Genomic DNA, 26,009 nt, shown 5'->3' with positions numbered 1-26,009 from the left:
GGCTCCGTCAACGTCGAGTATAATCGGGTAATTTGTGCGGACACGACGGCCATTCCGCTCGGCCCACCTTAACATCAAAGTCGTGTCTGTAACAATTGGTTGTCAGGAGTTGGATTCGAACCTGGGACTAAATTTATTTAGCCCAAATTTTGGACACCAATTGTGTTAGTACGGTAACAATTGGTGTCGAGGAGTGAGATTCGGACCCGGGACTAAATTAGTTAGGCCCAAATTTTGGGAGGGAAAATCGAGCCGGAGCGCGTACGGCGCTCGACCAAATCGATCCGGAGCGCGGTCCCGCGGTTACTGCGCTCGACGAAATTATAACAGCAAAATTTGGATTGGTGTTACGAAACTCGAATTTTGAAAGTCGCGCTATGGCGGATCAAGACGGCTGGGGTCCGGTAGGGGAGAGTGAAGCAGGGTCGGTCCAGGACCAAATTGAGGGACATGAGGGACAGGAGGAGAGCGAAGCAGCGAGGGTAGCAGACGCACAAAATAGCGTCGTTGTGCCCGACATTGCGGGAGCGCAAAATGGCGCCTCGCTGGTCACCGCGCCCGCGACCGTGGCAGCGCCCCTGGTGGATTTGAACCTTTTTTTTATACAAATGAAGGCCCTTATGGACAAGAATAATGAAGAAATGAAAAACAGTATGGGGGCAATGAGGGACGAAATGGGGGTAATGAGGGACGAAGCGAGGGGTACCGGTGAGGGGTTAGACAATAATTTTAAGGGATTAGACAAGAAATTTGGGAAGTTAGACAATAATTTTGAGGAGTTAGACAAGAAATTTGGGAAGTTAGACAATAATTTTGAGGGGTTAGACAACGGGATAAAAGAAGTGAAAAATGGGTTAATGGGGGTAGAAAATAGAATGGCTGCCCAGGAGAATCAGATAGAGGGAGTGAAAAATGGGTTAGAGGGGTTAGAAAACAGTATGGAAGGCAAATTGAGGGACATGAGGGACCAAGCGGAAAGGGAAGTTAAACAAATGGAGCAGCAGATAGAGGGGGTCAGAATGGGGGTAGAAACCAAACTGGATGCTCACAGGGAGGAAATGGAGCAGATGAGGGTGGCATCTGGGCAGGAGATGCAAGTGATGGGAGAGGAGATCAGAAGAGGAGTGAGTGAGGAGGTCGGAGGAGTGCGCGAGGAGGTGAGGCACTGTGAGGAGCACATGGAAAAGGAGGTGAGAAAGGCGACTGTAAAGTTACAAGGGGGCATAGAGGACCTGACGCAAGAGGTGGAGCAGCTGACGGTGGGACAGACGGAGTTAGTGGAGCAGGTTCAAAGGAACACTGCGGTATTAGGAGGTTTAAAGGCGACACAGAAAGAACTCAAAGATGACTTGGTAGCGACGAAGAGGGAATGTCAGATGGTACGTGAGGGACTGACAACGAGGTTGGACGAGGTGATAGAGGTAATGGAGACGAAGGACCGGCAGGTGAGGACGCACATGGAAACGGTCAAGGTAGCCTTGGAGGACGAGCTTGAGGAGACATACCGGGGAATAAAAGAGGTGAGGCACAAATTAGAAGAAGTGGAAGAAGGGGTGAGCGAAATTAAGAAGCGACGGAGAGGGGATAACAAAGAGATAAAAGAGGAGATGAAAGAATTGGTCCAAAGTCTGTGTTTGGATCGTGATGTGCTCATTAACCGGATGAGGGATTCGCAGGTGATGGAGGAGAAGCGAAGAGGAAGAGGACCCGGTGTAAGTGGTGACCAATATGGTCGTGCGTATGATGCGCCAGGGGATTTAAGAAGCTTGGGGGTCGAGATGGACCCGGGTGTTCGTGAGAGGCCGTGGGTGAAGTGTGCGACAGGTCTGGTGTGCGAAAGAGGAGGTGTGCAAGAAAGTCCGACTCTGGGGTGTGTGAGGAAAAAGTGTGTACCAAGGAGTGAGTGTGCAGGCGAGAGTGAGTCGGTCGTAGCGTGTGTGCGAGGGAGCACATGGGAGCGCGGTGTGGTGAGTGTTACAGAGGGTGTGACGGGAGAGTGTGCGCAGGAGTGTGCGCGAGAAAGGTGTGTGACGGACAGGTGCATGAGGAAAGAGTGCGCTGTCAGAAGTAAGGAAGAGTGTCCACCTGTGGTGAGTGTTACAGAGGGTGTAACGGGAGAGTGTGCGCGAGAAAGGTGTGTGACGGACAGGTGCATGAGGAAAGAGTGCGCTGTCAGAAGTAAGGAAGAGTGTCCACCTGTGGTGAGTGTTACAGAGGGTGTAACGGGAGAGTGTGCGCGAGAAAGGTGTGTGACGGACAGGTGCATGGGGAAAGAGTGTGCTGTCAAGAGTAAGGGTGAGTGCGTTGTCACGAGTGGAGGTGAGAGTAGTGAGAGTGACAAGGAGAGTGAGCTGGTTGTGACAGGTGAGCGAGGATGTACACCTGGGATGGAAGGATGCACACCTGGAATGGTAGAGCGTGAGTGGGAATGCACGCTGGAGTTGGTGGTGAGGCACGTGGTTGGGTGTGCGAATGAGAGCACACCTGTGATTGTCACAGAGGAGGTGACCGAGGAGGGGGTGCGAAGCGGTGTATTGGTGAGGTGTGCGAGCAACGAATGTGTGCCAAAGTGTTCGGTGGTCAGGTGTGTGACCAAGGCTGTGAGTGGAATGGGTGTACCTGGGTGTGTAAGGAAAGGTACGAGGAGCATGGGCACGGCGGGATGTGTGAGCAAGGAACGGGCTGCGGGGTGTAAGCGTCCAGGTGAAGCATCGACGTTAAACGGGTTAGAGGTTAGAGCGACTTTTAGCCGAAGCGGGCCCTCGGTGCGTGCTGGGCCTCGCTTTGAACGGCCGCGTCCGTGCTCCACTAGGCGGAGCTGGCAGCCCGATAGAAAGGGTCGTCATGGCGACCACTTTGTGGTGAGACGTGCCGGCAGGTCTAGATCGGGGCATTGGATGGCTCCACGCCGAGGTGGTGCGTGGGATCTCGGCACGAATAAGCCCCCATCCCTGCACCGAGTGCCGGACGCATCCAGCCGCTGGCACAAAACAACCAGCATCCATTGCTTGGCTTTACGAAGCCGGGCTTTGGACAGGGATTGGCGCACCGAGAGGTATTAGTGAGTCGACTGGGTGATGAGGTTAGTGTTTTGGACCCAAAATTAGAGAAAAACAAAATTTGATGATTGGCAAGGGATTGGCAGTAGTGATTGGCAGATGATGGGCAGTGATTGGCAAATTTTTAATTTGTTGAAATTTGATGTGCAAAATTGGTAGTGAGAGACCCCCGATGTGGTGGGATGGCATCCCTGCCACCCTTCCCATGGTGGGGCAAAGGAGCAATAGCTTATGGGGTGTATGGCAGTGAAAACTAGCCCGGGTGGGTTAGGATATTGTGTGTAGGGATCTAGAGAAGATGACCTTAGGTAACGTTAAGTTTAGTTAGTGACTGATACCTGTAGTGGGGACGCAGGTAGATTAGTGTGGATGATAATGACGTGGGAGCGCAATAGTTTAAAGGGACGACTGGGAAGCGCAAGTTTCAGAAGGGAGTAGTTAGCTGAGATGATGCCGTGTGTGTGAGGATGGAACAGGTGTGATTGCACAGGTGTGCAATTGGACAGGTGTGTGGAGCAGTGTATGAGTAGTGAGTGTGTGGATCAGCGCGAATGCGCTTGGGGAGAGAAGGGTGCAGGTGGCACCAGGTGTGAGAGCACAGGTGTGCAGGTACAGGTGTGTGGAGAGAGTTGGAGTGAGTGGTACGGAGTGGTGTGCATGGTGCGAAGGTGTGGATGGGGGAAGAGTGGACCCCTTTCACGAGTACCCGGGGCGGGTAGTGTAAGTGTTAGGTAGAGGGTGCAGGTAAATTGTGGTTGGATATTGGCATTTGTGGTGCGGTTGCAGAATGGTATTGTGGATGGGTGCATTAGTGTTGTGGAAATGGCTGGGCGTGTAGCCTGTTAGTGCGTGTAGTTGGTTGGGCACTCCACCACTGTGAGGATGTCGGCCAGGTGAGGCCGCAGGTGGGCTCTGGGAGCCGGTAGAGTTGTGGATGGGGCCCGAGGATCCGGAGGATGGACCCGGGTAGCCCAGTGCCAGAGAGGGCACCGAGTGGGGAGAGTGCCAGAGGGCCTTCCCCTGGTAGTTAGGTTAGGGTAAGGAGCAGGTAAGCTCGGAGGCAACTGCAGTGGTGGAGGTGTGCAGGTGGGTAGACCCACTGGGAGAGGTACACGTCGCAGCCCAGAAATTGTACGAGGGCACCGGGAGATGAATCGGGGGAGTGAGACCCCAAATTGAAGAGCACCACAGTTTGGCCAATGGGAATTGCTTTTTAGAACCCATAGTGTAAGAGGGCCAATGGTTTGGCCGGAGAAAGACCCCGGGTAGTGTAAAGTTGTTAAAGTCACTTAGGAAATAGTTAGGATTGATGAACCTGTCGCACCATACGCAGCCACTTACCTGAGGTGATGATGATGACTCCACACCTGTGTTTCCTTTGTTTTGTGCAGAAGTAAGGATTGCTGTGAGGATTTGTGAGACGCATCACGACGTGGATGAGACATTGGAGTGATTCCATCTCTCCCTCCCTAGGAGGGACTGATGATGAATTGGTGATGGCAAATTATGATGTTGAGTTGGAGATGGCAAATTTTGATGAGAGTTGAAAATGGCAAATTTGATTGGTTAGGAGGGAGAGAAGACGAATTTGGTTTATGGGAGGAACGGGGAAGACAGTAGGGATGTTTGTTGATTTGTAAAGTAGATGTTTATGGGTAGTGTTGTGTTTTGTGGATACAGTAAGGGGTAAGGGGGGGGCCATGTAGGTTACCTGGTGGGGGGGGGGCGTACGATAGGAACGTACCTGTCTCACCTGGTTCCCATGTGCCCCCAGTGTGCATCACCTTACATTGCGTGCACTTTTGCGCCCTTACCACCTTACTCACTTGTCTGCTTCTTTTGTCTCCCACCTCCGAGGATCTGGCTTTGGGGTAGAGAGAGAGGAGAGAGAGGTGCTGGCTGCGCAGTTGTGGGCCTGCACTTTCGCTGTTTGCTGCCGGGATCGATACACCATATGGACCGCAATGTTTGTGGCCACCCACAATGGACCGCAGTTCGTTTGCGGCCAAGCACCACCCGGGGATGGACCTATGGGTCAACGTGGCACCTATGCCATACAGGTGAACCACTTTTAGTTAACACCAAGTGCACCACAAGAAGAGCAAGAGACACCTGCAGGGTTAGGGGTTGTCGAATTTATTTTTATTCCAATGAACAATGGTGACTGCACCGATTGGTGGTGGGGTGGTGCTTTTGATGCTCGGGAAGGGTGCTCTGCACGTTATTAAAGGCCGTCGGCCACAGAGCACTCGTGGGTTGGTGTATCGATGTTGGCAAGCGCTCTCTCTCTATGCATAACATCTGCATGTGTTCCTCCAAAAACAGGTCCTGGATCGTAGTGTAAATAGCAGCGTAGTCTTGTAAATAATGCTCCCTACCGGCTGTATGTTTAGTTTGAGAATTCTTTCCGGATTCGGTTATCCTGTGGGTGTGTTTCTGTGAGGAGAAGGGTGCAACGTCGCAGGGGGACATATTTACTCATTTGTGAATATCTGTAAAACTGTCGCACTCAGGGTAGAGTTAATAGTAGAGGGAACTACATTGCGTGCCACACTAAAGTAGGTAAAAATTTATCGGGTCGGGACGCCCCGAGGGTAGAGAAGGGTGCAATGTTGCGAATATGGAATTTGGCCTCCATATCCGCTTGTAAATATTCCCCTATTTTCTCCAATACTCCCCAACTTTCCCCAATCCCCCATTCCCTAGTCCCATTGCATGTAAATAACAATCAGTAGAGCCGACCTTCCCCTTATTCCCCCATTAAATGTCGTGCCCAGGTCCACCGCACCACACGTAGACAACTTTCGGACATCTTGCTAGTTATTCTTAATCTATGTCAGTTAAGGCCTCGTTTCCATTAATTATGACTCTTCGTTGCACCAGAATGTGATTATATGGCACCAGTAGTGAGTTTAGGACCTTTCTCATACCTCCTCCCATCTTCTTCCCCGTCTACAACAACAGAGGGGCACGGCGCTGCGCGGGGGGGAGTGTGCGTCCTCCCACCGGCTCGGTTCGCCGCCATAGACGATGCGCTCCAGACCATGCGCTCCACGGGGTTACCACGAAGGGGCTCCTTGTCAGCTCCTCGTCAAGGGCGGAGCCTGGTAAACCCCCCGCACGCACCCAATGAGAAGCAACGTGCCGATTCCACGAGGCGGAGCTAACGAGCCGAGGGCGTGTCACTCCCCGCCGGATATACGCGGCCACGTAGCGGACGTGACGTCAGATGCGCCCCCAGCTGGAGAAAGAACGTTGCCTACGACCGCTGAGAGGAAGAGAACCCGCCTGAGAAAGAACGTCACCTCTGAGCGCTGCGACGAGACCTCCCCGCATCTCTGGACCGAACCGTGTACCCTGCTTTGAGCCAAGAGTGCACCTTGAGCCATCGATACCCGCTTTCCTGCCATCAACCCCCGTGTGAGTCAGCCGTTGTCCCGTTTGTCTGTCGTCTGTCCGGGGTTAATATAAGATTGTGTCTAAGTGCCTGTCTTTCTATGATGTACCTCTCGTCCCTGTAATCTAACCTTTCCGTACGAATATAATCTCCTCCGGAGGTCTTGAGAATTGAAACATTGGTGTCGTATGTCATTATAACCCAGCCGGGTGTCTTCTTTTTCCTTATTGATCCAGCGTAGCGCGGCTCCGTCAACGTCGAGTATAATCGGGTAATTTGTGCGGACACGACGGCCATTCCGCTCGGCCCACCTTAACATCAAAGTCGTGTCTGTAACAATATATATGAATGAATGATCGTTTTAAGGCCATTTTCCCCGCTAGAGCGGGGGTTAGCCTTGCGGGCCCCATGACAATCATGGTGCCGTTTGAGGCAATGTTTTTTTTATGGCCGGATGCCCTTCCTGGCGCCAACCCTTGGTCGCCTCTTACGATGCGCAGGGATACGGTGTACCTATTCTAAGCCGGGGTACACACCGTGATCATTCATCCCAGCAAGCTGGTACTCAATTTGCCGACCTCGGAAGGATGACAGGCTGAGTCAACCCTCCTGGCGTTAATTCAGCGATCGACCGGGATTCGAACCCAGGATCCTAGGATCCCAAGCCGGCACCCTAAACGCTAAGCCAACACCAACACCTACAATTTAGTTGATGGCCCTGCAAAAACTAATGCTACTGAACCGAGAGATTTTTATGGCGTAGCCCATAGGGCAAAGCCGTCTAGAACAGTGTTTGTCCATCCGTATATATGTATGTATGTATGTCCCCTCAAACATATACCAATCAGAGCTGAGGATCTGGTCACATGACAGGGTGATATGATTACGTCTGATGTCATTACGGCGGTGCTGCAGCTGACTCTCCACACACCGCCATTTTGATTTATATGTCGTTTAAGCCGACCATATCGTCGAACCTGTCATATATCACAATCACCATGTGAATGTGAAACCTTTACGTTTTTCATTCAGTGTGAAAAACAAACAAACCGATTGTTAAAATGAACATCAAATATCAAAAGCATCGGCTCTTCCAACAACGGTTCTAGTATAACTATTATTATTATTATTATCACTGCCCACTATGGTATACTGTTCATTGTTTAATTTTCCTGAGGATACTGCATGGCATCTTTATCAGTACCTGCTGATTGAGCCTTGTTAAATCCAACCCTGCCACATCTCCACGGAGCGTATGTAGCGCCGCATCATTTGCCACAAAGTTCCGCTCAAACTCGGGCTGCCTTGTGGTTATCTGCTCCTCTGCCTGCTGCCTTGTCAATGCTGACCGGGCTACGGGACTTGTCCAGCCCTCTACAGCATGGCGTGCCTGCATCTCAGCTTCTTGTGACTGCTGTGCAGACTCTCGTATACTCCCCACAGCTCCTGAAAAACAGCGTGCAGCCAAAATCATACAAATGAGGGGAAATAAGAATGACAGTTATTGATCAGAACAACTTCTACATGACAGTTTGTGTTTCCACAAACAACTTATTCGGGGTATTTTGTAAGCTTACAAATATAAACATCTATTTTGAACATGGTTTTGCTATCAGCATTCATCAGTAAGAAAAAAACAGCTTACGGCCCAGAGATTACCAGAAAACCTTGTAAAATGTGACCTTTTAAAATCACAAAGCATTTTGGGTACCAGGAAGCAATTCGAAAAACAATGCCTTATTTGCATAACACAATTCATGTGATCAGTGACCTCATTGTTTACATCAAATTGGAGTAACTGATCAATAGAAAGGTGAATCCGACAGGACAAAACATCAACTAAACTTAGTGACACAGAAGATTATTGGTGAAATTATTGTGAATAAAGTTGTTTGATTATACATCAGTTACATGAGTCTGACAGTGGACCAGATGCATCAAAACAATAATTACAGGCGGGGAACTGAAAGGCATCACAGGTGATCTTTCTACTTCAAAACACAAAGGTGTGGCTAGCAGGATAGCCTAGAGGTAAGCGCACTCGCTTCTGAGCAGTCTTGCCTGAATTATAATCTTCGCCCAGCTATAAACTGTCATCATGGTGTTTTGCATGCATAATGACACATACATATGTGTGCTGGCTCTCGAATAGACATTAAACCTGGTGTCCCATTCACTGGAAATAGTTAGTGGATGTTAAAGATCTGATGGTGTCCTTCGCGAAGAGTAGGTGACTTTTCATTGGCCTCCAGACTAGCCTCTAAATTCCTGCACATTCAGTCAATTGTAAGAGAATGTTGTGAAGACACAGGAGACTCCAATATGACCGAAACAGCTTTACAAAGTAAGGCTTTATTATAATTAATAGATCACTTGTTTCAAAATAATAATGACTACAATAACTCAACGAATTTGGTAATTCAGGTCGTTGGTTCTTCTTCTTCGGCTGGTCCTCTGCGCAGCGCTGTTCTCGTTCCGTACTCGTTCCGTTCGTCAGAGGTTCTGGTGACAAGTCTCTCAAGTCCAAGAAATGTTTACGTTTTGATGGGCACAGCAATCTTAATCCTCTCTGCGATAATCTTAATCCCTTCTCCGCAAACGTTACTCGGTCATCCACGCTCGCCTCACCGGCACCAGCTCGCCCCCCCAGGCGTTGACAACCACCCCCTCCTGCTGGGAGATCCTCCAACCCTACATTTGCTTCACAATAGTGAAAGCCTAGGAATGTGCTCTAGCCAGGGGCCGTGACAAGGTGAACAAGAGATTTCCAGGTTTTCCAAATTCCTGATATTCTCTGAGCCACCTGTTCACTCACCAATCTCAATCAATTACAAGTCAAAATAATACTTCCACACAAGTATCCTCAGCCAGAGTGGGTACCCATCCTGGATTTTAACTGTAGCCAAGAAACGGCTTCAGCAGAACTGGTAAACTGTATAAAGTTGGTGAATAGTAATAATGTAGCATCAACGGCTCAATCAATGTCGAGCATGTTGCGGTGGGAGTTTAAAATCCCACAATGTAACAAACGGTTGTAATCCCTGTGGAGACATTCCGGATGATGGTGAAATAAGCTTCGGGAATAAACCAAATGGGTTTCTTCCCGGACAAATAACAAGCAGGGAGAATAAAATCAATAATCACGATATACAATGTGGTAAGCGATGAGGTAAAATAAATCCCATAAAATCTAAGGCACGTCACTCCAGATACAGTCACAGATGGGGTGGGGAGGGGACAAAACCGGGTGACTTATCTCTGGTGTGGCAGAGTGGGAGCGGGAAGATGGGCATGGAGCTGGCGAAGAGATGGGCAGGACGATAGGCAAAGTGAAGGGGTGACAAACAGGCCGATCCACAGGCAATGGGGGAGGACGAAGACTGCACAAGGACTAAGGCAGGAATGGGCAGGATGGGCAGGATGGCCTCCTCAAAGCTTTCCTCCTTCAGTTCTCTTCACAAATGCAAACTCATCCTTCAGTTCTTCCTTCAGTTCTCTTCTCCTCACACCAACGCGAGGTCCTCTGTCTTCTCCTCAGACTCTCCAGCAACACAGCGAGCTCCACGGCACACTGTTCCCGCTCAATTCTCCTCCCAGAACTGACAGCCCTGGCTCCACCCTCGTCTCCCTTGATAACTCTTGGGCTCCACCCTCATCCAGGGGACGATTATAGCTCCGCCCCCTCTCCTCTTGCCTGGCAGAATACCACGGCTTTCTGCCTCGATTTTCTGGGCTTATGTGAACATTGTTCAACGGAGATGTCACCCGGCATGCCCGGTGGAAGTTTACATGTGGTTTAACACACGTTTCCTTAATTTTAATCCCTCTCCATCTTATCACAAGCACGACCCTCGTATCATGCACATTCAAACAATAATTAAGTGAACAAATCCCTACTTTCTTACATCGAGATTGGCTTTCTACTTGCATGCGGTCCATGCTATTCCTACACAGTTCTATCTCTTCTAAGGTAATCTCTATCCTCCCCCATAAACATAACAATAATAACTAGAACTGCCGCTTACAGCTGCGAGCAGTTATGCCGGGTACCGAACGACGCCCATTCCAATGACAATGTGCCATATGATGGAAGAGTTATCCATAAAAGATTATCCACAAGGAGTCCTCTTATGTTTAAAGTTTTGCATTGATCAGACATGGGTTGCAGAGAAAAAAGATTTTAAGTGAAAATATATACAGTACATGTGAAAACACACACACACACACACACACACACACACACACACACACACACACACACACATGGTGGGTTCTGGTGACTCCCTCCAGCCAAGGATGAGGGACCAAGCTTTTGGCGACTCCCTTTTGCCGACTTCCTCCCGCTGAGGATGAATGGGACAGAGCTTCAGTGGGATCGAAGACTGCACCAAATTCAACAACTTCGGTGGAAGCAAAGACCGAGCTGAAAACTGCAGCTTCGATGGGGCTGAAGGCCATGCATGTGGCGCCCGGTATCATGCTGATTGACATGCATTTGGGACCTGGCCTGGTGGTGCAGCCTGAAGGGCTTTATCGACTCAATCGCACCGAGGACGAGTGGGACCGAGCTTCAGTGGGATCGAAGACCGCACCGAATATAACAGCTTTAGTGAGGCCAAGGACCGTGTTCGTGGCATCCGGTATCACGCATATCAACATACATTTGGGATGCAGCCGAACCTTGCAGCTTGGTGCACTTTATCGACACCATCCCGCCATGGACGACTCCTTTTTGCCGATTCTCTCCCATGAGAACAGATGGGACTGAGCTTCGGTGGGACAACATGTTGAGAAGGTGACCGGTGGCAGCGGCACGCCTTGTATTGGTGAACGGGGGTGTCCCTGGTGGGATCGGGTGAACTTCCAGAGGCCATACGGAAGCTCGCGTGGAGAAAAATCAGGATGGAGGGGGAAATTGAGCACGAATGAGGAGACGGCTTGGTCCATCGGTCATGTGGAGATTGGAGCTTTGGGCCCAGGGAAGGCTCCATTCAGTCTTTGGGCCCGTGTTTGGAGATGACGATGAGTGGGGGCAGATCTCGATCTCTCGATCGGTCGATCACACACACACACACACACACACACACACACACACACACACACACACACACACACACACACACACACACACACACACACACACACACACACACACACACACACACACACACACACACACACACACACACACACACACACCTCTTCTCCTAAACGGTTGGGCAGAAAATCGCCAAACTTGGTACTTATGACCACTGCGTGGCAAGAAGGTACTAGAGCAGTATCATTTTGGCCTCAGCCCCTTTGGTGGGGTCAAAATCCAAAGAAATGCAATTACATGCATATTTTAAAACATTTTCAAATTAAACTTTGTACAGTATATGCATTCAATATTGGGGAGGCGGGGGCATGAAATATGTAACAATTTTCTGAATTTGGCCCTCGGTTCATGTCCTACGAGGTGGGGACTTAGGGATATAAGGGTCAAAACAGAAGATTTTTTAAACTCAAAATTTGATATTGGGTCATTCCTGGTGGAACTTGGGCCTGGTGGAACATTCCTGGTGGAACATTCCTGGTGGAACATTCCTGGTGGATTTCCTGGTGGAAATCTTTCAACTTTGATTTAGGTGGGAAGCATGTGGATTTGCGATGGCGTGCCATCGACTTCTCACGAAATAATACTGCAAAGGCCATTCGTTGTGTATTATAAATTAATGGAAATTTTGATGGGGCAATGACAAAAAAGTGAATGATGCTGACCCAGGAGGTTAATTCAACCCTTCCGTTATTATTTCCAGCATAGAATCCCCAGCTAAGTAATGACTTTTCCAATTTATCTGGTTTCTCTGGGCTTCGTTATTGCAGAGTAAATACAACAAACAAACAACAACAGGCATTTTAAGGCCATTTTCCCTGCGAGAGTGGGGGTTAACCTTGCGGTCCCCATGACGATCTTCTCCATTTTGCCCTATTTTCTGCATCTCTCCTTGTTAACCCCCTTGCCCGCAATTTCTTCTTCCACCACCATTAGCAAAGTCTTTCTAGGTCTTCCCCGTCTTCTACTTCCTTCTACATTCATTTCCATCATTTTTCTCAACCAGTCACTTTCATCCTTCCTCAACACATGACCAAACCATCTCAACCTGTTCCTCTTCACAGCATCCATCACAGGCTCTATTCCCATCATCTTTCTCAATTCATCATTTGTCTTCCTCTCTCTCAACGATACTCCGCACATCCACCGAACCATTCGCATTTCCACCCTTTCCAGCCTTCGTTGCTGCTCTATGTTCATTACCCATGTCTCACTCCCATAAATCATAACACTCCTCACACATGCAGCATACATGATATATATATATATATATATACTCTCCATTTCAAAGACATTCGACACTTGCACGACAGCAACCCAACTATGAATTGTGTCGGTGTGGTTTGTGGTTCGTTTGCACAGCATCACACAGATTTTCAACATCACCCTCGACCACCACATTAACTCACTTAGAAATTTTTGACATTAGATAAAAAACATTTATTAACTAGAATGTGAGGCCAGGCTGAACAGTTTGCAGTTTGTATCCACTGATAGGTCAGATCTGGAACAAGACCTGAACCAAAATCTAATCGGCTTGTTCTTGTTCCTTACCCAACTCATCCACCAAGTTTTGTCATAAGTCATCCACAACTTTTTGAAATATCATACTATATATCGTTTTTAGCCTCATCACAAAGTGGTGAACTTTAAACAAAATAAAACAATTCTCGTGTCCCGATCCTTATTTGGATCTTCACCAAATTGAAACAATTTGTCCTTGTCACACAACCAACCTGTCCAACAAGTTTCGGCCGAATCCGCTCATAACTTTTTGAGATATAGTGCTATATATGGGTTTTTGCCCAATCACTCAATGGTGAAGAATCACTTTAAAAAATCTCCGATCCATATCCGGATTGAAATCTTCAACAAAATTGAATCAATTTTTCCTCGTCACAGACACAACTTGTCCACCAAATTTCGTTCACATCTATCCACAAATTTTGAGATATTTTGTCCACAGACAGACAGACAGACAGGGGTGAAAACATAACCTCCATCCACCTTTCGTGGTGGAGGCAATAAAATACTCTATCATAGCTAACTTCATAAGTTTTTTGTTTGTTTGTTTTATCAGAGTTGTAGGGTAAATGGGAGAGCTCGTACAGATATCATATGTAAGACAAGGACATGAGATCATTGTGCTTTAACATGATTTATAAGAACTTTGGGAGAAAATATTGTGAAAACCAACACAATACCTTTTATATGGGATTTGAACCTGTGGCCCCATCATCATGAGCCATATGGATAGATGGGAATGCCAAACAGGCCAACCCTAATATTGCAAGAAAAAAAAAAGCAAAACAAAATAAGACATGCAGTCAAAATACTGCACGTACTGGATGCCCTGATAGAATGGAATGTCCTGAAAGCCTGAGATAACACAAATTGGAAATTACAATTCATTGGGCAAACAAGGTAGCTTGATTATTCTTGGCAGAAGTGATTTAAAGAAGCACTCTGTAAATGTTCATTGAACATACCCCAGAAATCAGAATTCTTGATGAACTTTAGCTGTTTGTCAAGGTCACTAGCATGAGCTGTGGTTGCACGTGCATCCCGCTCAAGTTCAGAAAGGTCAGAGCTCCCAGCATTGTTACGGTCTTCAGCTTCAGACAAGGCCCTCTCTAGCTGCTCCAGCTTTGCAGTCAGCTCGTCCTCCTCACGCCTGTTAAGGAGACAGCAGAACTGCAAACTTAAAGGATAATTGCTGGTATAAATACTTTTCAGGCTCAAAATGGTTTGTCACCATGTCCAAAAACCTCAAAATGTCCAAATGTTTGCTCATGTAGACTACCCTACCCCTATGCTTTGAAAATGTATGAGCAAACAGAAATAATCAATGCTATTTCACGAATCGGTGATCAGTGGATTCACCTGACATCATCGATTAATGTGGAAAGTCGAGTGACTTCAGCGAGGGTGGCATTGCGCTTAGCCACCAACTCCCGAACTCTTTCCAGCTTGCGATTCAAACGTACGAGCCTGTCAGTGTAGGGCCCTTCAGTCACCCCACCGGCTCCTATTTGGCGGGCTCTCTCGGTCAACATCTGAGCCTCGTTTGAGAGTCCAATTACTGTGGCATCCCAGGCTGTGAAGCACTCCTTGTGGCACGGCTGGCACATAGGAGGAGCTCCCATAAACCCACGGGCGCAGCGGTTACAACGAGGACCTGTGAAGCCTGCTCGACACTCACACTCACCAGTAGCCACATGGCATCTCATCGAAACTGCACCACGTGGGTCACATTCACAAACTGAAAAGAAAAACAAGGTACCATAAAGAATGACAAAAAGGTACAAGCACATCATCATTACTGCAGCATAAACCTAGATTGGTAAATACATTGCTCACTGGTGGGGTATGCTTACACATTGTGCAAGCAATCACAAACCATGCTTCATACGTAGGTACATAATAAATAGAAGCTTTATGATCGTAGGTAAGCATCACCAACCTGCTGCTAGATATCAATTTAGACTTTTTTTTCTTTTATAACTTATTTTTATTTTACGGACGAGTTCACTGTTTTTACGTAAATTTTCATTGAGATTTTGATTTCACAATTTACAGTGAAAGAAATTACAATTTTCAAATGCTAGATATTGATTGAGGTTTTTTGGAGGTTTTAATGTAATTTTTCATTTTCAGATGCTTTTTGACGGTTCTGGGATTTTTCCTGGTGTACCGGCTTCGATGCCCATCAGCATGCCAAATTTCAGCTTTCTATGACACCCAGAAGGTACTGAATATTAACATCAGTCAGTCAGTGGTTAGAAATATATATATATATATATATATATATATATATATATATATATATATATATATATATATATATATATATATATATGCATCGCGCTTTAATATATATATATATATATATATATATACACACATGTTGATCAACGCACCTCCTAGCTTTAATGGTGAGCACCAGCCACGAATTATGTCTCACACGGTAAATACCGCATAACCCGCAAGGAACCAACAGCCTGTCTGCCACACAGACCATCGTTCCCGCCAGTGCAAACCAAAACCAGGGGGTGCGGTGCAATCGGCGGGGATAATAATCAACGACATAACAGCGTGACGAGCGCTGTCCCGATCTCCTGTGGACCGAAGTCCTAGACCAAAGCGTCACCTCCGACCCGGAGGCCTCAGCCCGGCCACTCTGTCAACAGACAGAGATTTATGACAGGAGGTGCCTTGATCAACTTAATAGACGATTTTGGTCCTCATTGGTTAGATTTTTTGGAGTATGCCGTCCTGACGAGGGTTAATAAGCCCGAAATCCGGATCGGCGGCTCTGCCTGATGTTTAGCCAATGGGGACCAATGAATAAATCTCTGTCTGTTGACAGAGTGGCCGGGCTGAGGCCTCCGGGTCAGAGGTGACGCTTTGGTCTCGGACTTCGGTCCACAGGAGATCGGGACAGCGCTCGTCACGCTGTTATATCGTTGATTATATATACGTACTAGCAGAGGTACCCGGCTTTGCACGGGAGTGGGAGGAGGAGGGGAGGGGGAAGAGGAGGGGAGGGGAACGCTAATTTTAAAACCCGAAATTTTTTAAATGTTTATGTCTCCGTGACATTCCTGGGACCATCCCGAGTCGAACAGTACTTTCCGCTCGCAAATCCGTCGACGGGTTCTCGAGATCTTAGAGATTGTAGACCCGAAGTTTTTTTAATTTTAAGGTGTGCTGTAGTCAGAAGCGCTAGAAGCGCTGCGCTCCCTCCCTTCGAATCCCTCTCTCTTCTGCTAGTGCTAATAATACGCTAATTTTAAAACCCGAAATTTTTTAAATGTTTATGTCTCCGTGACATTCCTGGGACCATCCCGAGTCGAACAGTACTTTCCGCTCGCAAATCCGTCCACGGGTTCTCGAGATCTTAGAGATCATAGATAGAGGCCAACTCTACTTTATATATATAGATATATATATACAGTCATCCCTCGCTATATCGCGGTTCACTTTTCGCGGATTCGGTACATCGCGGTTTTTTCTCGCTAGTATATGTAAAATTATATCGCGGATTTTTCGCTATATCGCGGGATTTTGCGGTATAAATGTATTTTTATATACTATTATTTTAAATATTTTTGTGGTAAAATAAGCATTTTCTAGCCTAAAAAATTAAAAAACGTAAAGAAATAAGAAAAATACAGTATTTAAAACATATTACAAGAAATAAAATACTGTACATAGTGTACAGTAGAAGGGTAGACAAAGAGTCGTGCGTATGGAAAACGCCAGTACATTCATCATCGTCATCACCTTCATCGTCATCAGTACTGCACAGCTAATTCATCATCATCTTCATCACGCAAGTTGTAGTATTGAAGAGCCGGGGCTCTTGCTTGATACGGACGAAATGACGGGCAAGACACAAACTCGTCCGAGAAGATATTTATTCTCAAAACCAACTCGGGAACACTGAAAAGCCCATTTATCGGGCTGCATTATAAAGCACAACCAGAAACCGAAAGCCACGCCTCTCAAGCGTGGCGTGCTTCGGTGAATCGGTGGTCACGTGATCAACAGGTGTAGCTGATTATACCCGCAAAGCGCTGCACGCTTTAGCGGTCACGTGACCAGCCACTCTCGCGCCGGGAATCCCCGCCGGTGACGTCACCGGCTGGAGCAAGGAGATTCTGATGCTGGTCTTGCTTGGGGAACCCATGGGTAGCTACAGTATCTTCAATGGTGAGTACCCATTAGAATTTTATATGTTGTTAAAATTACGTATGTTTAAGAGTGTAAAAAGTGTTTAAGAGTATAGGAAGTGTTTATAAGAGTATGGGAAAGGTTAATAAGAGTGTGGGGAGTTCATAATGCTTTAAAATATATATAAAAAAAAAATAATAATATGGTCGCTACTTCGCGGATTTTCGTTTATCGCGGGGGGTTCTGGAACGTAACCCCCGCGATAAACGAGGGTTCACTGTATATATATATATATATATATATATATATATATATATATATATATATAGATATATATATATAGATATATATATATATATATATATATATATATATATATATATATATATATATATAGATATATATATATATATATATATATATATATAGATATAGATATATATATATATGTTGGAACCCATCTGTGGATCGGTCCCATCGGCCGATGGGTCTGCGCCATCTGCGGATGTGTTGTTCACCTTGAAGGAATGTGTATGCATCAATGGTGGATGAGTATGTTTATTTGAACCTAAAAATGAGCAATTGATGTCATAAATGTTTATATAGCAGTCCGTGACATGTGGTTTGTCGATAACCGTTTGTCGATAAGAGAAAAATAAGATAATGTCGCTCCATTTAAAAACGCTGGTCTACTTCGCTGGGGGCACTGGCAGACTCAGCTCTCCATTGTTTATATAGCAATTCCTGGCATGCCTTAATCACCCCAAAGCTAAAGATGAAGGTGTGGCTTCGTAATCGGGGCATTGTCAATTATATAAACACAATAACGCATTATGTGATTCTATGAGGCCCTCAGTGTTTATGTAAAACGTCTTGTGTCTGGCGTGTGAATAGACATGGTATAAATATGGCCTGGGTCACGTTTTCAATCATTCCCATCATTGCATTCAACATGGATACATTACGACAACGTCAAGTTTGTGATGAACTTGTTGCAAAAGTTATCGGCAGTAAACGCTCACCGGTTATTACGGACGAAAAGTACGACAAAATTGCAGATGCAGATCCGCAGATGGCGCAGACCCATCGGCCGATGGGACTTATCCACAGATGGGTTCCAACATATATATTGTTGCGGATTTGAGAATCCTGCAATTGTTTGCAAATATCACCCTCTGTAAATACCTCCATTAATTGTAAAGGTCAATGGTCATCCCTTTAGCTAGTCCATGTACAAGCACGTAGCCAATCATAGAACCTCTCTATAGTTATTTCTTTATTATATGTATTGGTTAAGGCTCTGTTTTCCACTAGTTGACATTGCATTGCACCAAATGAAATAAGATAGATCCCCTTTTCAAATTCCCCAAAGCCTCCATTTCCACCCGCATTCCCCAAAACTGCATAATTGCCAACTGCATCTGCCTCCATTACGCACGCGGTCAGCTCGGAGAAGAAGGGGCGTTGGCCGCCCATCGTCATCAAAAGTGGAGCAAAAGAGCCCATGCCAGCCAACCAGCACTGCAGTGAGCGACCCGGTAGGCGTGCCCGTGTAGCCCGCGGCTTGATCTCGGGAAGGGCCATAAAAAGGGCAACGGAGGGACTGCTTAAGGAGATGAGCGAGGAGGACGTACTGAGCAGTTCAGTTGAGGAGGAGCAGAGAGTTCAGTGGACTGCAGTTCAGTTGGAGTTCAGTTGAGGAGGAGTTGAGCTTTGACGCGCAGTTTCGACCCGCTGCTGCGAAGCAACGCCGCCGTGCGAACCAGATTGCGGAGGGTCAGCGGCCGCTCACCTCGAGCCTTGCCGTTTACACGGACCGGACCCGCATCCTTCCAGTCCTATGGTCCCACCTTCTCATCCGTCCAGCCATCCACCCCTGCCATTCCATCCATTCATGTACGTGAGTTTGTCTTGTTTGTTCTGTCCTGGGAATAAGTTAAGCCTGTAGATAAGCTAGAATTGCAGTGTGTCTTCTTCTCCTTCTGTAATTATTTTCATATCTTTCCTTCTCCCTTGGTTTCTTTGATTGTGTACATAATTGGTTAATAAATTCCTGTTCCTCCTTACTTTGGCTCCTTCTTCCACATCCGATCGTCTTTGTGATTTCCCCCATTGAGTACCTGTGGCGCGATTTCGGCCAACGCTTCGGAATCGGGTTAGTGACTGTTAATAGCTCGAACTCAGGGTTGCTAAAACCGCTCGGCAATTAGAACATCTAAAACCGTGGTTCGAGCGGGAGACCCTCCCCTGCTTCGCGGTCAGGAGTGGCACTCAGGTCCTTGGGACTTTTCGTTGATCAAATACCCTGGCTGCTCCTGACCGGAAGGAGCGTTGGGACCCCCAGGACTCACGCCGGTCAGTCGCAGACAAGGGGATTAATCCCGCCTTGGTAAGGGGAAAAGGGCCCGACGTTGAGATCCATAACAATTGGTGTCAGGAGCGAGATTCGGACCTGAAGTGCGCTTAATGCACTCAAAATTTGGAGCGGCCGAAATTCTATTTAACAATCTAAATTAAATCGTGCCATGGATAATCAAGGCGATTGGGTGCCGGTAGGGGTGTTAGAGGGGGTAGAGTCGACCCAGGACCCCGGGGAGGCAGTGGGAGTAATGGAGGAGGAGAGCAATGAGGATGTGGCAGCGGGGGTTTCAGACGCACAAAATGGCGGCCTCGCGCACGAGGTTACAGCGGCACCAAATGTTGCCGCACCCGTGACCGTGACCGCAGCAGTGCCGCCGATGGACTGGGGCTTATTCATGCAGCAAATAAAGGCCTTTATGGTTATGTTGGGTGAAGAAATGGTAGACAGAAGGAGGGCTGACAGTGAGAAAATGGAAAGCAGAATGATGGGAGCAATGAGGGACGAAGCAAGGGGTACCAGTGAGCAATTGAGAGACAGGTTAAGTATGAATGAATGAATGAATGAATGATCGTTTTAAGGCCATTTTTCCCCGCTGGTGTGGGGGTTAGCCTTGCGGGCCCCATGACAATCATGGTTCCCTGTTTGAGGCAATGTTTTTATGGCCGGATGCCCTTCCTGACGCCAGCCTTGGTCGCCTCTTACGATGCGCAGGGATACAGTGTACCTATTCTAAATCGGGGTACACACCGGGATCATTCATCCCAGCAAAGCTGGTACTCAATTTGCCGACCTCGGAAGGATGACAGGCTGAGTCAACCCCACTGGCGTTAATTCAACAATCGACCGGGATTCGAACCCAGGATCCTAGGATCCCAAGCCTGCACCCTAACCACTAAGCCAACACCAGGCTTAGTAATATGGGAAATCAATTTGGGGGGCTAGAAGCCAAATTTGAGGGTTTAGACAATAAATTTGAGGGGTTAGACAACAGGTTGGAAGGGCTAGAAGGTAAATTGGGGGGGCAACTGGAGGACATGGGTGACCAAATCAGGGAAGTAAACGAGGGGTTGGCGAGGGGGCAAGCCACATATGAGGTAAGGGAAGCAGAGAGGGACAGAGACCGCAGGTTGGGCGAGCAGGTCCCAGGGGTACGCGACGAGGTAAAGCGGGTCGAGAAGCACTGGTTGAGCGAGGCGGAGCAAAGCGCGGTTAAAATGACGGGGGTAGAGATCGCGACCCGGGGTGTGGGGAAGCCGGCGACCGCTGAGGTGGAAGAGGGAATTTTAATAAAGCCAGCTGTCGTCGAGGTGAATAAGGAAAAAGGAATAGTTGAAATTGGGATTGGAGAGGCCGGGGACTTAGAAAAGCACTCGCGGCAGGGAGAGATGGAAAATGTGCAAAGTCCCTGCTCACATCACGATGCTGTGCTTAATAACACCAATGAAAGTTTGCAGGTGGTGTTGGAACGAAGGAGAAGAATCCCCCAGGTGAGTCATGCTGTATATTGTGCGGGGAGACTTTGCAGGAGAGTGTTTGGCGCGAAAAGAATTGTCGCGCGATTGGGGTCGACATGGCACCCGGGCGTATGTGGGAGGTCCGTGGTGCGTGGTGTACGAAAGAATGGCACTCGTGTGAGGAAAAAGTGTGCGTCGGCGAGTGAGTGTGTTATAAAGTGTGGGAGTAAAACCGAGTGCGAGCGGGAATGCACGTCGGAGTGTACAGAGTGTGACACAGAGAGTGAGAGCGATACGGAGTGTACGTGCGAGGGTGTGAGTGACCCGGAGAGTGGGTTGGTGGAGGAGCGAGTGCGAGGATGCATGCTTGGGATGGACGGTGAGAGTGTGCGAGAAAGCACACCTGAGTTGGTTGTGGCGCGGGTGCAGGAGAGCCCATTGAAGCGCGTGAGTGGGTGGATGCGAGAGTGCACGCTCATGGTGAGTGTAACGGAGGACGTAACAGAGGAGAGGTGTGGAACGAAGTGTGCGAACGACAAGTGTGCACAAGAGGGTTGCGCGAGAGGTGTGGTGTGTAACAGGGAGTGCGGTGGTGGAATGAACGGAGTGTGTGGAATGTACGGGCGGCGTTGGAACGCCGGGCTTGGTGAGTGTAAAACGGGTCGCGTATGCGTGTGAGCAGGCGAGTAAGGCATCGACGTTAAACGGGGCAGTGTTTAGGGTGACGGATAGCCGACGCGAGCACTCGGGGCGCGGTGCGCTTTGTTGGATGTGAGGCTCGGCGCGGATTCGGGCCAAGCCCCGCCCCGCACGGTCGAGTCCGGGCTTTGCCGGGCAAAGCGACCGGTCCGGTTCAAGGGCAGGTAGGAGGGACCGGAGCGGCGCCCCCTTGTGGTTGCGGCGTTCCGGCCGGGCGGGATCGAGCCATCGGGCGGGAGACCGAAAGGCTCCACGCCGAGATGATGCGTGGAATCTCGGGCCGAGCATGCCGCCTCCCTTGAACCGAATGCCGGACGGATCCAACTGCAGGAAACGAACCACCCGCGTTCATAGCTCGGCTTGGCGAAGCCGAGCTTTGGAAATGTAAAGACGCACTGAGGCTCAAGTTAATTGACGAGTAGGCATAGGGAATTGGTGATTGGAAAAAAAAAATTGATGAGGGAAAATTTGATTGGCAGATGATTGGCAAATTTTGGATTGGCAAGAATTGGAATTTGATGGGCAAAAGTGATAATGGGAGACGCACGAGGTGGAGGGATGGCAAATCCACCATCCCTCACATACCCCGGGGCACATGAGCACTAGTTATGGGGTTATGGCAGTGTAAGCTCACCGAGGGAGGGTTTGGATAATGGTATAGGGATCTAGAAAAATGACCATAGGTGACATAAGGAGTAAGTAGCGACATTGTACAGGTAGTAGGGACATAGCAGATTAGTTGGATTATAACGACGAGGGAGCGCGATAATATAAGGGGCGACTGGGAAGCGCGAGTTTCAGAAGGGAGTCGTCAGCTTAGATGATGCAGTGTGTTTGTGGTTTATTGAATGAGGAATTGGTATGGAAGTTTTGCAGGTGAGCATGTTGAGCAAATGAGGAATTGAGGGGCAATGCTCGGGAGAGATGTGTGTATGAGCTTGGGAGAATTTGGGTGCCTGAGGCAATGGTTTGGAGAGTTAGAAGTGTATGGTGAAAAGTGCGATTGTGGGTTGTATTGAGCGTGGAAGTGTATGGAGCACTGGAGCAGTGTATGAGGAATAATTGTGATTGTGCATTGTATTGAGTGAATGAAGAAACCTGGGAGGAAGGAGGGTGCAGGTGGCACCAGGTGTGATTGCACAGGTGTGCAAATCCAGGTGAGAATGGTTGTGTGGAATAGATGGTATGGAATACGTGGACGTGGAGTATGGAATGGATGGTGTGGAGTGAGTATGGTGGAAAATGTGGAGTGGAGTGGTTGGTGCGAAGGCAGTGGATGGGGAGGATGGACCCCTATCACGAATACCCGGGGAGGGTAGTTTAAGAGTTAGGTAGAGGGTATAGGTAAATTGTGGTTAGATATTGGCATCTGTGGTGCAGGTAGTAGCAAGGAAGTGCTTAGATGGGTGCACGAGTCTGTGGAAATGGCTGGACGTGTGGGCTTAATTGGTACGTATGGTTATTCGGGCACTCCGCCACTGGTAGTTTGTCAGCCAGGTGAGGCCGCAGGTAGGCTCTGGGAGCCAGTCAGAGTAGTGATCAGCGGGGCCCGAGGATCCAGGAGAAGGACCCGGGTAGCCCAATGCCAGAGAGGGCATCAGAGGGGTGACAGAGCCAGGAGGGGCCTTCCCCGATTTAGGGTAGTGGTAAGGAGCATGGTAAGCTCAGGTGGCGACTTCAGTGGCGGAGGTGCGCAGATAGGTAGACCTGCTGGTAGAGCCACATGACCCAGCTCCGAAATTGTGAGAAGGCACAGGAGTGAAAACTTGGGGGAGTGAGACCCCATATTGATGAGCACCACAGTTTGGTCAATGGGAATTGGTTTTTAGAAGCGCATAGATTAAGATAGCCAATGGATTGGCAGGGAAAGACCCCGGGTAGTGTAAAGTGTGTTAAAGTCATTTAGAAGGTAGATAGGATTGAAATCTCCTCGCACCATCTACATCCACTCACCTGAGGTGACGTAACTCCACACCATGCCATGTTTTGGTTATTTTTGTGCAAATGTTTGGATTGTGAGACACATCATGACGTGGGTGTGACATTGTGCTTAATGTTCCATCTCTTCCTCCTAAAGAGGCATGGATGAAAAATTTGAATTTATGGCAAATTTGGTTAGAGGGATTGTGAGGAATTTGGTATTAGGGGAGATATGGGGAAGACGTGACGGTAGAGACGAATTGTAAATTGTTGTAAATATGGGTAAGGGCAAGGGTGGAGTAGGTGACAAGGGGGGGTGGCGTACGGTAGGGACGAGCTTTCTCACTTCGCTCTCCGTGCGCACCTCACCTTGCATTGCCTTTGTTGATGTGTACCCTTATGGCCTTACCCCTCGCTAACCTGTCATCTCTGTCTTCCTTCCCCGACCCGAGGATTGTGCTCTCTGGGCACTGGGGGGGAGCGTGCGGGAGGCCACGTCTGTGAACCCGAAATTTCCGCAACCAGCTGCCTGCATCCACGCACCACTTAGGGACCACAGTCTGTGGCCAAGCACCACTTATGGACCACAAGTTTTGTGGCATGGCCCCTTTGCTGGGACCGGCCAGGTTGGCCAGAGGAAGATCTTGCTTGCGGACCTCAGTAACGTGGCACCTATGCCATACAGGTGAACCACCCCTAGTTGGCCCCTGTAGGCTCTAAATAATAATAATAAAAAGTGGACACATTTTGTGCTTTTTATTATTATGTCCAAATAGGCCACAAGCAAAGAAGATGAAGGAAGAAAAATAACATCAAGAATGACAACGGCCAGCAGAGGGAGCAGAAGAGCAAGACCACCAGCTGTTGTTTTTTTTATAACTATGATGACTGTGCACTGACTGGTGCTTTATGGTGCTTTGGTGATTATTGGTGCTGGTGCGTCGATGCAGTGCATGCTGTCTCCTCCCCTCCCACAGGATTTTATTTTTGTTTCCCCCAAAGGAAATCGCAGGTCCTGGGTTGCAGTGTAGATACAAATAATGTCTTGTAAATAATGCTCCCCACCGTTCATGTGTAGTTTGAAAATCAATTCCGCAATTCGGTTATACTGTGGGTGTGAATCTGTTAGGCAGGGTGCAATGCAACAGCGGGACATACTTATTTGTGTTTTAAAACTGTCACACTCAGGGTCAGATTAATGGTAGAGGGAATTACACCTACGTGTCACATTAAGTAAAGTTTTATAGGCCCGGGCCGTGCCTGGAAGATGAGGGTGCCGTGTTGCGGATTTGAGAATCCTGTAATTGTTTGTAAATATCACCCTCTGTAAATAATGTAATAATTCCTTGTAAATACCTCCATTAATTGTAACGGTCAACGGTCTTCCCTTTAGCTAGTCCATGTACCAGCACGTAGCCAATCATAGAACCTCTCTATAGTTATTTCTTTATTATGTGTATTAGTTAAGGCTCTGTTTTCCACTAGTTGACATTGCATTGCACCAAATGAAATAAGATAGATCCCCTTTTCAAATTCACCAAAGCCTCCATTTCCAACCGCATTCGCCAAAACTGCATTATTGCCAACTGCATCTGCCTCCATTACGCACGCGGTCAGCTCGGAGAAGAAGGGGCGTTGGCCGCCCATCGTCATCAAAGGTGGAGCAAAAGAGCCCGTGCCAGCCAACCGGCACTGCAGTGAGCGACCCGGTAGGCGTGCCCGTGTAGCCCGCGGCTTGATCTTGGGAAGGGCCATAAAAAGGGCGACGGAGGGACTGCTTAAGGAGCTGAGTGAGGAGGACGCATTGAGCAGTTCAGTTGAGGAGGAGCAGAGAGTTCAGTGGACCGCAGTTCAGTTGGAGTTTAGTTGAGGAGGAGTTGAGCTTTGACGCGCAGTTTCGACCCGCTGCTGCGAAGAAACGCCGCAGTGCGAACCAGATTGCGGAGGGTCAGCGGCCGCTCACCTCGAGCCTTGCCGTTTACACGGACCGGACCCGCATCCTTCCAGTCCTGTGGTCCCACCTTCTCATCCGTCCAGCCATCCACCCCTGCCATTCCATCCATTCATGTACGTGAGTTTGTCTTGTTTGTTCTGTCCTGGGAATAAGTTAAGCCTGTAGATAAGCTAGAATTGCACTGTGTCTTCTTCTCCTTCTGTAATTATTTTCGTATCTTTCATTCTCCCTTGGTTTCTTTGATTGTGTACATAATTGGTTCATAAATTCCTGTTCCTCCTTACTTTGGCTTCTTCTTCCACATCCAATCGTCTTTGTGATTTCCCCCATTGAGTACCTGTGGCGCGATTTCAGCCAACGCTTCGGAATCGGGTTAGTGACTGTTAATAGCTC

At 48.1% G+C, this 26,009-nt stretch overlaps 1 protein-coding gene and 1 long non-coding RNA gene across 3 annotated transcripts in view; one reads left to right on the top strand and one right to left on the bottom strand.

Moving 5' to 3' along the window:
- The window catches only part of LOC137436528 (uncharacterized), a 34,358-nt gene extending 19,059 nt beyond the window's left edge, over positions 1–15,299 (top strand). The window contains exon 3 of the long non-coding RNA XR_010986301.2: positions 15,209–15,299. This is a non-coding gene — a long non-coding RNA (uncharacterized LOC137436528). The remainder of the gene's footprint in view (positions 1–15,208) is intronic.
- LOC137436520 (laminin subunit beta-2) overlaps positions 1–26,009 on the bottom strand; it is a 280,979-nt gene that overhangs the window by 92,429 nt on the left and 162,541 nt on the right. For both annotated transcript variants that reach the window (XM_068130380.2, XM_068130381.2), the window contains 3 exons: positions 14,435–14,813; positions 14,041–14,225; positions 7,661–7,902 (listed from right to left, as the gene is read on the bottom strand). In XM_068130380.2, coding sequence (XP_067986481.2) covers positions 7,661–7,902; positions 14,041–14,225; positions 14,435–14,813 — 806 coding nt within the window. The remainder of the gene's footprint in view (positions 1–7,660; positions 7,903–14,040; positions 14,226–14,434; positions 14,814–26,009) is intronic.

The sequence above is a fragment of the Myxine glutinosa genome, chromosome 11 (assembly GCF_964187855.1).
Source record: "Myxine glutinosa chromosome 11, kmMyxGlut1.1, whole genome shotgun sequence".
Taxonomy (NCBI): domain Eukaryota; kingdom Metazoa; phylum Chordata; class Myxini; order Myxiniformes; family Myxinidae; genus Myxine; species Myxine glutinosa.
Note: the sequence above shows the minus strand (reverse complement) of the source record. Positions and strands in the feature narration are given on the sequence as shown.